Genomic DNA, 14,657 nt, shown 5'->3' on the forward strand with positions numbered 1-14,657 from the left:
AACCTGCTATAGTACCATATTTCAAACACTTCGATTCTACATCTTCATGATAACTCTGCAATTCACACGTAAGTGCACGAGGGAGGCTTCATCGAACCATTCCCACAATACTTTCCTGCCATTCCACTCTCGAAAAGTGCGCGGAAATATAACACTTAAATCTTTCCCTGCGAGCACTGTTTACTCTTATTTCATGATCTCGACCATTTCCCCTTCTATACACTGGCGTCATAAAAATATTTTCATTGGGAGTTGAAAGTTGGTCACTGAAATTCCTTGAGGAGATATTGTCGCAATAGAAAATGCCTTCGTTTTAATTAAAGCTACCCCAACTGGCGTATCATATAAGCCCCCCCCCCCCCTCCCTTCGTCCCGCCCCCTATTTCGCCATAACAAACAAGATACGTTAAATGTATTCGCAATATCAATAAAGACAACCATCGGCTGTACAGTGGAATGGCGACAATGAAAATATGTGCCACACTGGAACTCGAACCAAGATTGGTTGTTATTGCATGACTAACGGCCAGACCCAATCTTCCATATGTCGTCAACCATGCGTCTATGATCTATTCTCATGCATCCATTATATATAATCCCACATAAGTCAGACGTCGTACTTGAAAGTAGCTTACCAGGTATCGGCGGATAAATAAGATATTGCAATGCATGTGTTATTCTGATAACGATGCCAAGTTCCTTTGGACATATATGCATGTTCAAAGGAACTTGGGATCGTAATCATAACAACACGCGCACTGCAATATCGTAACAGAAAGTGCCCTCCGCCAATCCTGCCTAGTATGCCTCTCATAAAACGTAACAATCCTCCAGGTGAGGACGGACAAGCTTAGTGTAGGCAGTCTCTTTAGTATACTTGTTGCCTCTTCTAAGTGCTCCGTTAACAAAATGCACCATTTGGTTCGCCTTCCACGCATTATATTCGTGATCTTTCCTGTTCAAGTTTTTCGTAGTGTTTTCGACAGCTCTTAGATAGTAGGGTAAAATAGGGAGAGATGTCCATGATTTTTTTCAAATGCCAATAGCAAACACACAACACTAAAACATGTAACTATAATGTTTTATATACTCATAAAAAGCTAAGTAAGTCTTCGATCACGAAGTTAGACCAAAGTTCAAACAAACTAAGATTTTTTTTTTCAATTCTGTAACATGTCTCCTGTGTATCACGGTTAGATACCCAGACAGGCAAGGGATAACCGGCCAGCAAAACACTTTAATAACTCAGAGGAAATCGTATTAAGAGATAATTCAATCATTATAACTTTTTATGGATTACTTGTTACAGTACGTTTTATACAGAAAATTATAGGAAATAACACAAGTGGTTCCTTACTGGTAAAACCCGAATAGGTACCTGGACGCAGTGCAGTTTTTGAACCACAACCTACTTTTAATTTTCGCTGTAGGATTTTGCTTGGAATATTAAACTCCACAGAACCTCCTCTGACTGAATAACTATCAATTTTTACTCTGTTGACAACAATTTGAAGTCTCTTTTTTTTTCCTCTCAATCTGTCTTCAGTAGATCTAATGTTGGGGACATACTTAGTTGGCATCTGTGAAAACGTAGATTCCTGTCATAACTAAAAAATTAACAAGTTTTTCGGGGTGGCTAACTATCCCAAATGGTTATGGCCATCTCTCCCAGCCGGCAGAGAAAAAGAATAGTGCTTATTCAAACATGTTGGACGAGAACACTAACAGAAACATGACATTATGGATTTACACCTATACAGCTCTGAAATATGGGTTTCCGTAACTATTCAGTCTACTTCCGGAAAAAGTCGTGAAAACTATTTTCCAGATACCGCATTGTCTATCATCGATATTCATATAAAGAAGAAAGCAATCAGTAAGTTTATTGCCCCTAATTAACTACTCCTAGTTATAGTAACATTAGAACTTCATACATATTGCTATGGAGACTTAAGACCCACAGTTTAGGATGGGACTGGAATGATAGATCAGTAGTGGGGCTCCGCCATTTAGTGACAGTGTCAAAATCTCTCTGGAACTTGTCGCAAATCCATTGAGGAGTTTCCCGTCTTTGCAACTAAATAAACGCCATTCGTGTTTTACCAAACACGTTTCTCTCCCCTTACTTATGAAACATCTTCAGTGGCCTGTCCCACAAGTTTTTTGTATATGCATTAAAGAACATAAGAGAAGCCGTAAGTATGAAAAGAACCATTGCTGAACACCATGAGAAAACACGGACACGAACCATCCGACATGGAAGAGGACATGAAAAATTTTGGAGTGAATAATCCCAACAAAAAGCTCCTGATACTACAGGAAAACTATAATGAGCTTTTTCAATGAAAAAGTAATTATTGACCAAACCTACATAAGCAATAGCTCAGTGGCCATGTTAGCCATTAAAATAATAACAAACAGAATCTCTCTCTCTCTCTCTCTCTCTCTCTCTCTCTCTCTCTCACACACACACACACACACACACACACACACACACACACACACACACCGAATGAACGAGTATCAAACCGCATACACATAAAACACACAAAACACGCAAGATAAACTCGCAGCGGTAGTCGGCGTAAACACACGTAAAATACACAGGTAAAAGTGTAAGTGAAGTACTGTAATAAATATGGGCGAGAAAACGCCGAAAACCGGTCGTACGGACAACGGAGATAGAGTACACAAACCTCCAGTATGACGCACATGAATTAACACCACTGGAAATCGTAAGTAATATCAAACGATAATTTAACCTCACGAAATTTGTGCTGCAACAGTTTCTTCTAACTTGAAAAACAAGCGACATGAGAAAATGTAACATACTAGCAACTAATACATATTGCATTCATTATATGCATAAAGAAAAACAAATACTACAAGCCAGTGAAGATCCTTCATAAATTAGAGGAGCGAAACGAGTTGCAAAAACGGAACAAAACTCCATGAATGTTGAGGCGAGTAAGGAACGACAGACAACAGAGAAGTTAATGTATCTTAAGGCTTGCCTCTTGTAAGTTATAAGCTACGATCGTGGTTCACACGATAGGGATATGAACCGTAGTCGCGGAGTCACACACTGAGACGCAACTGTCTGCAGGATGGCAACGTGCAGCTGTGCTGCGCTTTCTCTTTTAATTGGTAACATTAATCTCCTGTTCGACTCAACCAGACCATACTTTCTTGAAAAATAAGAAGTTATTTTGCATACGTTCAAGAACAATTTCCTGTTAACCATTGATACCTGATGACAAGAAGTTATAACTTGGCGATGCATCGATCGAATATCGTGGCATACGCTGGTTGTCCTATCTGCTCTCTTTTTAATGAATCTGATTTTAGTAACTACCACAGTTTAACGTAATCCTCAGTAAAATTTCAGATCCGAAGCGAAGATGCTATGTCACTTACAGGAAAACTGACGCTCACCGGATGGAAATCTAACCCATAACTAGTTATTTTAATTATTAGAACTTTCTCAGGCTTAATAAAAAAAAGCGTTAAGTGCTCTAACTTAAACATCTCAGTTACAGGCTGTTAACTCAGAAACGGGAAACTTAAGAAACACTTTTTACTTATATTTTTATTTGCTTCTAACAATTACGATACCTTAGTAGAATAAGCAGTCAACACAGATCGTACAACCAAGCAGTGGCAATCAGAATCGTAACCGTACTAGCAATCAGAATCGCTAACAGTAATGAGCGTTTTCGACTTCTGCAATCATGATCTATCAAACCACGAAACTGCCAAGGCACTACGAATTACAGCAAAACACCCTAAACCTCTCTGAATGCAGCTCCTTTGGAGTCCACGACAACAAAGCAGATAAAAATAAAGCAAAGTGCAAAATGGTACATGACCGTTTCAGCGCACAGTATTTATAAAAAATCATGATTCACAAACATCAGTATTTCCACCTGATTACAGATAAAATATCGGTCACAAACGAGCCATCATCAGCTACAAAATGACATGAAAGTAACATGACAAACCATGATTATTGACAAGCATTATGTCACACAGGAATACAGTTACAAACCTGGAGAACATAAAGCATATAGTAGACATGTGACAGTGGGCAACTGATACTTCAGGTTTGTTATATACATGATTTTTATGTCATAAATACTGAGGTCAATTTATGAACGAAACCGGTTGATTAACAAAGTGACAGTTCACCTTGTGTAAACCTAGATTTTCCAAAACTTGCTAGAAGCTGTAAAACATCGCCACTTAAAAATATTGTAAAATATTTCTTTCATGAAGTACTCTAAGAACTGCTTGGTAAAATACAGGAAGACCGTTTCGAAGTCACTTGAAATGGTATCTTTCATTGTATTTCACTTAATATAGTAGCACCTTCTCATTACTTACACAGTCCAACCAAACATTTTTTCTGAAGATCAATTTAAGCATGAATGTAAACGGACTATGGTGTAAGACGAATTCTACATGAAGTATGGGTACAGTTTTTTCTGCTTTAGTCCTGATGAAATTTAGTAAGAATACTAATGAAGGTGTGTGTATTTACAGTTCTTTGAACTTTTCGTTTCAGGGAGATTTCCAAAAAGACTGATATCAAATTCGGTGACAACGACACCACTATAACCTACAGGCTGAACAACACGTACGTCTTCGTCCCAGAAGAGTCAAACGGCACGCTGAACGATACAGTCACCGTCGCCAACATGCCGCTGATGGTGAGACACGACTTCCTTTTCTGACCGCTAAATTGTTTAAGGCTATCTCTAGGTACATTGTAATGTTAGGTACATTGTAATGTTAGGTACATTGTAATGTTAGGTACATTGTAATGTTAGGTACATTGTAATGTTAGGTACATTGTAATGTTAGGTACATTGTAATGTTAGGTACATTGTAATGTTAGGTACATTGTAATGTTAGGTACATTGTAATGTTAGGTACATTGTAATGTTAGGTACATTGTAATGTTAGGTACATTGTAATGTTAGGTACATTGTAATGTTAGGTACATTAGACCAACCATCACAAAACTAAGCCATTTAGTTTCAAAATTGAAACGGCAACCAGCCCTAACTATGGCTGAGCAGGATTCATTTGACTCAAACCATGACCGATTTCAGATTTTTTGTAAATCCATCGTCAGGTGGTTGTTTCCTTGCTGGGACCTCGTTTCGTAGTTAATGTTTACAAAACAAGGCACCTGCAAGAAAAGAACGAAGCTCCTAAAGACCATTAGAAGATGGATTTGTAAAAAAATCAGAAACTGGTTGTGATTTGATCCAAATGTCATTCTTGTGGCTGGTTACTGTTTAAACAATAGTCGTTATTGCATTACACCAACAGTTCTCAAAATGTCAATTTTTGGTCAAATAGCGGTATCGTAATTGCTACGCAAGATACGTCAAACATGTAAGATAATCTCAGACTTGAAGAAGATTTAAGTCGACAGTTGTGAATTTTATAGAAAAATGAGTTCAATAATCCATTGTTTCAAACTACTGATCAGAATTGCTGATAGAAGAACGAAGAAATTCGTGGAAGCCGGTCTCTGATAGATCAGTTAGCGGTCGGGAGAAATGCAGGAAAATGTGAGGCCAAGCTTACCTAACGATTTATCCTCGAAGATGGTTTGAAGAAAGGGAGATCGACATGTACAGCATTTGTGGGTTTACAGAAAGATTGTAAAAACGTTTACTGCAACCACTCTGTGAAATTCTGAAGCTAGCTGAGTAACATACACAGAGCAGAAAATTGTACATAAGCCGGATTGATATTACGGGAGTCTGGCATAAAAGAGAAGCAGTAACTGAGAAATGAGCCTTAAAGATTGTAGACCGTCCTCGGCATCATTCGGTAAGTACTTTAAGCTGGCAGCAAATGAAATAAAGGACAAATTCTAAAAGGGAATTAATGTCGGAGAAAAAATAAGAAATAAAGTTTGCTGAGGACTTAATTGACAGAGTGGATAAAGGATTTGGAAGAGCAATTGAGTGGAACGGGTAGCGTCTTGAAACGAGGCAAGACCAACATCTACAAATGAGAAAATGGAGTAAGAAACGAAGTCGAATTTAATCAGCCGATGTTCATAAAATTTGATAGGAAATCACACTGCATGTAGTCAGTGTGGGCAGATATTTTTTTTTTTTTTGCGGTAAAATAATTGAAGATAGGCGAAGTAGGGATGATACAAAATAAAGTAACAGAAAGAAAAATTTGGTAACAACTAATATAAATTTCCAGAATCAGATTTTCACTCTGCAGCGGAGTGTGCGCTGATATGAAACTTCCTGGCAGATTGCCCGCGAAAGACAAAGGTCACGAGTTCGAGTCTCTGTCGGGCACATAGTTATAATCTGCCAGGAAGTTTAATATAAATTTGTTTCGTGGGCCTTCCTGAAAATATTTATATGGAATGTCGCCTTCAACAGAAATGAAACGTGCACGATAACCAATTCTGACGAGAATAGAAACTTCTGAAATTAGTCCCTATAAAAGAATATTGAAAGTCGTACGGGTAGGTGGGGCACCTTAGATACTGATTCGGACTTGGGGGGGAGGGGGGGATGGAAGAGAGAGAACAAGAATTATAGCCCAATTTGATCAAAGGAAGGTATCTGTTGATAGGACGCATCCTGACCCACGAAGGTAAACTTATTTTCGTCCAGTACTTGTTCAGTTCCATCTCTTACGTCCTTAGGTGCGATACAAGGCCTACAACTTAGTAAGCCTCAAGGACACTGCCTACCTAGCAAAGCAGGAGGAAATAAATGGCAGTTGCAAATGGTATGAGAAGTCGGAGAGCGTGTCGGTATCGACAACTAACCGAAAGGATCGTGCAAATAAATAAGCTTCACAAAAAGGAATTCTCTTCAGAAAAATGCGTGTCAATGAGACCAGTGCTGTACAAATGCATGCTACATTAAAAGAAATCAGAATTACGGATTTTTCTCCCACATTACGTCTCGTGGGGAGGTACTAGTTGTGAGGAAAATAAATCAAACGAGTTTGTGTTGCTTCCTGCAGACGTACATCTACAGATAGTGAAGGAACTGCCGCACACGAATAAAGATTCAGTTATTACTCAAAAGAATTAGCAGTCCTAAATCACAATCAGTAACGTGGTTATCGAACAGAACTCGATCTGTGCAGCCCATTTGTGAATAAACAGTGGAACACGCGCAATGTTTACAAGAATTTAGGAACTGTCGTTTTAAGGACTATCAAAATGTGTGCAAGAAAGGTGTGTGTCTCGGAGCATGAGCGCACAGCTACCATCTAATGAAGGATGTAAGAGCGGTTGTGGCGCTACGGATAAGAAACTGCTTCCGTCATACAACCTTAACTCACTTGCCTGTAGTAACTGAGCTCATAACAATGACCAGTTTAGGAAACCCGTTTTTTCTGTTTGAAAGAACTGTTGTAGTTCAGCCGCCTGTGGACGGTCGCGAATGCTTGGGTTACTTAGCGATACACTGCTCACAATTATCGTACCTACTGCAAAACTCGCCAGATTCAGTGCGACCAAAATTCATCCTCTCGCGGGTGAAAGTGCTACTTCACGTTACGATCATGAGATTTCAGTGTTCACGCTTTTGTTAGTAGTAGTAGTAGTAGTAGTAGTAGTAGTAGTAGTAGTTTCTCACCAGCCTTCTTAAGAGTTTGATACCTCCACAATTTCATAGGACGTCCCCGTTCTTTGGATATATCCCTATCTTCCTTCACACTCCCTAGAATCTACAGATCGCTGTTGTACCAGTGCAGTTCCTTCATGAAGGCTTAACACTTCTACCATCTTTTCCTTTGCTCTTGTGAGTGTCCACAACACAATCCTTCCTTCCCCGCCGATTCAGCGAAGGACTACCTAATTAATGTTATCAGTCCACCTAATTTTCAGCATCCTTCTTTAGCACCGCAACTCAAATGCTTAGATTCTATTCGTTTTCTACGAGTGCGTTCTGAAAACAAGTCTCCGAATTTGTTATTCTCTTCTAAAAATCAGCTGAACAATCGGATGTCGTGCGTATTACTTGATCGTCCTTCCCGCTTCGCAATTACCACTATCTGCGGGGAGTGTAACGTAGCTATGGCAATGCGTAAGAGTGAGGGTGCTGTAATAGTGTTATGAACTCGGTGAGTTCGTCCGCACATGGCGCACACTCTCCTTTAGCATGACAGTGCCAGGCAGCACACGAGCGTTGAGACGTCATCAACAATCTAACGCCTTAGGATAACTGTCATCAATCATCCTCCATGCAGTCCTGACTGGTCCCATTTCCGTCTGTTCCAGAGATTGGAAGAACACCTTCGGCGAATTCGCTACAAGTAGAGATGAGGTTGTGGCTCCATCCACAAACCTTCTTCAGTGACGGTGTCAGCAAACTGGTCTCAGGTTAGGAGAAATGTGCTCGACGATAAGGATTGGACAGAAATACATAGGCATGAATAATAAAGACGTAGAATTTAATAACGCTTTTCTTTCTTTAGAAACCTTTGAAGTTTCACGAAAAAATTCGGAGGCATTACTTGCAACTTGCACTCTTAGTTTCATACAGTCCATGATTGACTACCATTGCATTGTTGTGCTCCAAAGCTACCTTCTCAGAAACTTCTCGCTCAAATTAAGGCCTATTTGTGATACTAACGGCGCTTCTTTTGGTCAGCAGCCCCCTGTTGCGCTGTGCTGATCGGCTTCTTACACTCTCCTTGCTTTGTCCCCAATTTTTCTCTCTTCAGAGTTGGCATAATTTCTTCACTACTTCAGTTATTGGTAAGTTTATCTATGATCTCATTTCTGCTACTCCTGTCAACTTTCTTTCGTTTATTCTTTATGTTGAGTTAGTGTTACACTATTCTACTCAATAGATAGCTCAATTCTGTCTTTTTTCTACTGACGACAGCAATATCATCCTGATGGATATAAAGTCCCCCTGTTAGGCAAAACCGAGTTTTCATTCCAGACATGTTTCTGCACCTCTGTGCCATCAGTATTCTTTTATCTGTAAACTGTGAAATGTGAAGATACTTTCAGTGGTTGCTAATCAATGTAAATTATACTTACACAACAGTTGTTTTTGTCATTAACTTAATTTTACTGTTTACGCTTATGTAGGACCGTTCGTATATCATCAGATACTGGTGGCCTGTCATCTGCAACGAAATGATGATATGTGAACCTAATTTGCAAGTTAACGCATCACTTTATGTTTAAAACGTAACGTCCTTTCGTCAGGGTATTTCGCGCTTGTATTTGGTACAACTGATGTATTTCTTTCCCGGATAGTTTTATTTCTGCGTTGTCATGAGTCACTGAACGCACATACAAATGCTACAAGTATTTTCTACAATACTTTTGTTCATTTCTCTGAATATTGTAGTGTATTTATTTCTCTATTGTTAGTTTATGGAATAGGCTGTGGCTGGATTTTCTTATTTTTTAAATCTGTTCGTATTGTAGTTGGCTGATGGTTGTGGGCCATTAGATGGGTAGCAGTTGTTGTCCTAGTGAACGTGAGTTGATATGTGCCTCATCTGCTAAATTTCTCTAAGTGTTTCTTGTGTTCCGAGCACACACTGTGCTGCGTCGTCTGTCCTGTACCCTATTTGAAGCTCGCGCGCGTCCACACACACACACACACACACACACACACACACACACACTTTTTCACAGAATGGGCAAAATATTAAAAAAAGAGCTTCAAATAGTGTAGTACAGAGGAGAGTGCTCGAAACACACGAAACACTCGGATAAATTTAGCAGATAAGGCATATATGAACTCCCAAATGCTACCCTCCTAATGGCAAGCACATGCTCTGTTGTGTCCTGCATGTGCTTAATGTCTGTGTGTTGCGTTATTCTGTGTTAAGTTAGACTGTAATCTTCTATCTCAGTCCGTTGTATCTTCCGAAACGAGTATGTGAAACGTAAGTTTCTGCCAAGTTCAGCTGCGCGCCTTCACGCCTGTGTAACAGACGGCTCCCCGCTGACCTTGCAGACGGCGTTCGCCCGCATGCAGGACGCGGGCTTGCTGGCGCGCCTGGCGCTGCGGAGCGGCATGAGGGCGCTGCAGGCGCAGCCCTTCCACAGCCTCACGGCGCACCAGCTGTTCTGGGGCTACAAGGACAAGCTCATCAACACCATCCAGACCGTCATGGGGCCCTTCAACCCCGCCATGAGGAACCTCAAGGTCGGCCTGCTCCAGACGGTGAGTGCCCTTACACCACGCAACTTTCGGAGGATCCAAACTCGGCTGCAGCCACAAAATCGTCTACAAGCTTCATTCAAAGAAATATGACAATTACATGTACATGGCTTCTCTGTAAATTCACATTCAAGTACTTGGCTTAGGGTTCATCGAACCACAATCATACTATCTCTCTCCCATTACACTCCCGAACAGCGCGCGGGAGAAACGAGAACCTAAACCTTTCTGTTCGAGCTCTGATTTCTCTTATTTGATTATGATGATCATTCCTACCTATGTAGGATCAGCTCAAAAATATATATTTTCGTCGGAAGAGAAAGTTGGTGACTGAAATCTCGCCGCGACGAAAAACGTCTTTGCTTTAATGACTTCCATCCCAACTCGTGTATAATATCTGCCACACTCTCCCCCCTATTAAGTGATAATACCAAACGAGCTGTCCTTTTTTGCACCCTTTCGATGTCCTTCGTCAATCTCACCTGGTAAGGATCCCACACCGCGCAGCAGTATTCTAACAGAGGTCGAACGAGTGTAGCATAAGCTGTCTCTTTAGTGGACTTGTTGCTTCTTCTAAGTGTCCTGCCAATGAAACGCAACCCTTGGCTCGCTTTCCCCACAATATTATCTATGTGGTCTTTCCAACTGAAGTTGTTCGTAATTTTAACACCGAGGTAATTAGTTGAATTGAAACCTTGAGAATTGTACTATTTATCGAGTAATCGAATTCCATCGGATTTCTTTTGGAACTCATGTGGATCACCTAAATTTCTCGTTATTTAGCGTCAACTGCCACCTGCCACAGCATACTGCAATCTTTTCTAAATCACTTTGCAACTGATACTGGTCTTCGGATGGCCTTACTACACGGTAAATTACAGCATTATCTGCGAACTACCTAAGAGAACTGCTCAGATTGTCACCCAGGTCATTTATATAGATCAGGAATAGCAGAGGTCCCAGGACGCTTCCTTGGGCAACATAAGTCTTACTCTAGGATTTGCCGTCTATTACTACGAACTGCGACCTTCCTGACAGGAAATCACGAATCCAGTCGCACAACTGAGATAATACCCCATAGGCCCGCAGCTTTATTAGAAGTCGCTTGTTGGGAACGGTGTCAAATGCTTTCCGTAAATCTAGAAATACTGAATAAACTTCAGATCCCCTGTCGATAGCGGCCATTACTTCGTGCGAATAAAGAGCTAGCTGCGTTGCACAAGAACAATGTTTTCTGAAACCATGCTGATTACGTATTAATAGATCGTTCTCTTAGAGGTGATACATAATGTTTGAATACAGTATATGCTGCAAAACCCTACTGCAAACGACGTCAATGATATAGGTCTATAGTTTGATAGATTACTCCTACTACCCTTCTTAAACACTGGTGCGACCTGCGCAATTTTCCAATCTGTAGGTAAAAATCTATCGGTGAGCGAGCGGTTGTATATGATTGCTAACTAGTTCTTTCAGCGTAATGTGAAAGTAACCTAATCGGTATACAATCTGGACCTGAAGACTTGCCTGTATCATGCGATTTGAGTTGCTTCGCAACCACTAAAGTATCTACTTCTAAGAAACTGATGCTAGCAGCTGTTCGTGTTTCAAATTCTGGAATATTCCATTCATCTTCCCTGGAAAACTGCGTTCAATTACTCCGCTTTAGCGGCACGATCTTCGGTAACAGTACCATCGGCACTGTGCAGCAAAGGTATTGACTGCGTCTTGCCGCTTGTGTACTTTACATACGACCAGAATTTCTTCGGATTTTCTACCAAATTTCGAGACAATGTTTCGTTGTGGAACCTATTAAAGACATCTCGCATTGAAGTCCGTACCAAATTTCGCGTGTCTGTAAATTTTAGCCAATCTTCGGGATTTCGCGTTCTTCTGAACTCCGCATGCTTTTTCCGTTGCCTCTGCAACTGCTTTCGGGACTGTTTTGTGTACCATGGGGGATCAGTTCCATCTCTTACCAATTTGAGGTATGGATATCTCAATTGCTGTTGCTACTATATCTTTGAATTTGAGCCGCATCTCGTCTACATTTGCATAGTCAGTTCGGAAGGAATGGAGATTGTCTCTTAGGAAGGCTTCTAATGACACTTTTCCGCTTTTTAAAAAAAAATTATTTTGCGTTTGTTACTGGTGGATTCGGAAGAAGTGGTATTAAGGCAAGCTAGAACGACCTTGTGATCACTAATCCCTGTGTCAGTCATGATGCTCTCTATTAGCTCTGGATTGTTTGTGGCTAAGAGGTCAAGTGTGTTTTCGCAACCATTTACAATTCGCGTGGGTTCGTGGACTAACTGCTCGAAATAATTTTCGGAGAAAACATTTAGGACAATCTCGGAAGATGTTTTCTGCCTACCACCGGTTTTGAACAAGTATATTAGCCAACATATCGAGAGAAGGTTGAAGTCCCAACCAACTATAACCGTATGAGTGGGGTATTTATTTGTTTCGAGACTCAAATTTTCTCTGAACTTTTCAGCAACTATATCATCGGAGTCTGGGGGTCGGTAGAAGGAGCCAATTATTAACTTAGTTCGGCTGTTAAGTATAACCTCCACCCACTGTGAGGCAATGGTTGAAAATTTAGCATACGTTTCAGAGGCTAACAAGACCTGAACCAGGTGACTTAACACAGTGAACAGTCCGCTCCCCATATGATCGCTAAGAAAAAAAGTCGCTTCATGACAACTAATAAGCATCTGCTGCACAATCAAAGGTGAAATATAGGTAACACAGCGAACGAGCGAGCACAAACACTCATATATGCAGGGTGTCTTACCTAACTCTGCCACCTCAAATGGCTCTGGAACAATAGATATTTAAAAACACTTTTCACCAACATGAACGTACGGCAGGGGCTTATAAAACCAAATACTATATGAAATTATAAAACGTAGACAAATAATGTTTTCAACACGGACTTGTGAATTTTTAAATGTACACCCCCAATAATTTCTTAAGTAATCGGTAGCATGAAAAGTCACAAAAATCATAGCGCTGGTTGCATCGCAATATGTCAATTACATCCCGAGAAATTGCGAAGCGAATTTGACGCTTGAAATTAATGAAGCGCACAGCTAACGCACGTCCTGAGACTCAAGCGTGCACATCACTCTGCCTGTGTCAGGGGCTTACACAGTAGGAACGTATGCACAATCCACAAAAATAAAAAAGTAACACGTCGTACGCAAAGTTAAGTTTTTCAAATTGTAAATGTATGTTTATTCTAACGAAATGACAACTAGAGCTACAATTCGAGATAAAACACTTGAATTCGCTTGCTACACACATTTACTAATGCCCTGTCGCCCAGAGAAACTGTATTGTTGTGCATTACATCTAGCACAGAAAATACACCCACTTCTTGACCAATGAAACTGTGTCATGTCAACATATGTTAGCAGTGCCTCAGTTTAGCATCAGTAAGCATTTACAGACGGATAACGAGAGTGTTGCACAGATCGTAGAGTTGCTACAGATATTGCCGCACACGTCGCAGTAATATCATGTTGCATATCATCTACTGTCGTTGGGGGTTTTTGATACTCTCTCTCTCTCACTGCTCCCCAGAGAAAGAAGTATAATGGCGTTAAGTCGGGGGTCCGTATTGGCCATCGCACAGTAGCTCCCCGCCCCCCCATCCACCTATTTGGAAATACCGCATCCAGAACGTCTCTGGCAAACTTCTGCATTATGTGTAGGACATCCATCATGTTTGGAACAACATTGATAGACGCGTTTCCAATCCACCGAGGGCCGAACAGAACAATAACCCTGAAAGAGTGGTTCGGTGTGGGGGCAGCGGAGGGGAGAAGTGGACCACTGCGGCAGCGGCGGGGGCGGAGCATCTCCGTCGTTTCTGGGCCCCCGGTTAACATACTGCTCCTCCTCCTCCTACTACTACTACTACTGCTGATGATGATGCTGCAACTACTACTACTACTACTACTACTACTACTACTACTACTACTCTACAGCTCAAGAAGGGGCTAAACTATCTAGGAAGATGTTTTCTGCCTACCAATGCCATCAATTAAATATGACCCAATGATGTATTGTCACACAATACCGCACCACACATTAACACTCCACTGACGTAGTACATCAATTACATCACGATTACCGGCTTGAATCTCAGAGCGTGCGCTGGCTGTGCGCTTCATTTATTTCAAGCGTCAACGTCGCTTCGCATTTATCGGAATGTAATTGAAGTGTTGCGATTAAACTAATGCCATTATTCTTGTGATTTTTCATGCTATTGATAGCATACGAATTAATATGGGGTTGCCTATTTCAGTTTGTGTTTGAAATAGTACTTGTTTACGTTTTCAAATTTTGCCTAGTATTTCGTTTCCTAAGCCTCTGCCTTACGGTCATGCTGGTGAAAACAGTTTTTGAATATCTGTTGTACGTCTACAGATATTTGAGGATCTGTCTCGCGTGTGT

General features: G+C 40.8%; 1 protein-coding gene across 3 annotated transcripts in view; it reads left to right on the forward strand.

Annotated features, from left to right (window-relative positions):
* The window catches only part of LOC126284013 (lysosome membrane protein 2-like), a 395,168-nt gene that overhangs the window by 280,729 nt on the left and 99,782 nt on the right, over nucleotides 1-14,657 (forward strand). For all 3 annotated transcript variants that reach the window (XM_049982556.1, XM_049982555.1, XM_049982557.1), the window contains exons 5-6: nucleotides 4,565-4,709; nucleotides 9,987-10,196. In XM_049982556.1, the coding sequence (XP_049838513.1) occupies nucleotides 4,565-4,709; nucleotides 9,987-10,196 (355 nt within the window). The remainder of the gene's footprint in view (nucleotides 1-4,564; nucleotides 4,710-9,986; nucleotides 10,197-14,657) is intronic.

This window comes from Schistocerca gregaria, chromosome 8 (assembly GCF_023897955.1).
Source record: "Schistocerca gregaria isolate iqSchGreg1 chromosome 8, iqSchGreg1.2, whole genome shotgun sequence".
Lineage (NCBI taxonomy): Eukaryota > Metazoa > Arthropoda > Insecta > Orthoptera > Acrididae > Schistocerca > Schistocerca gregaria.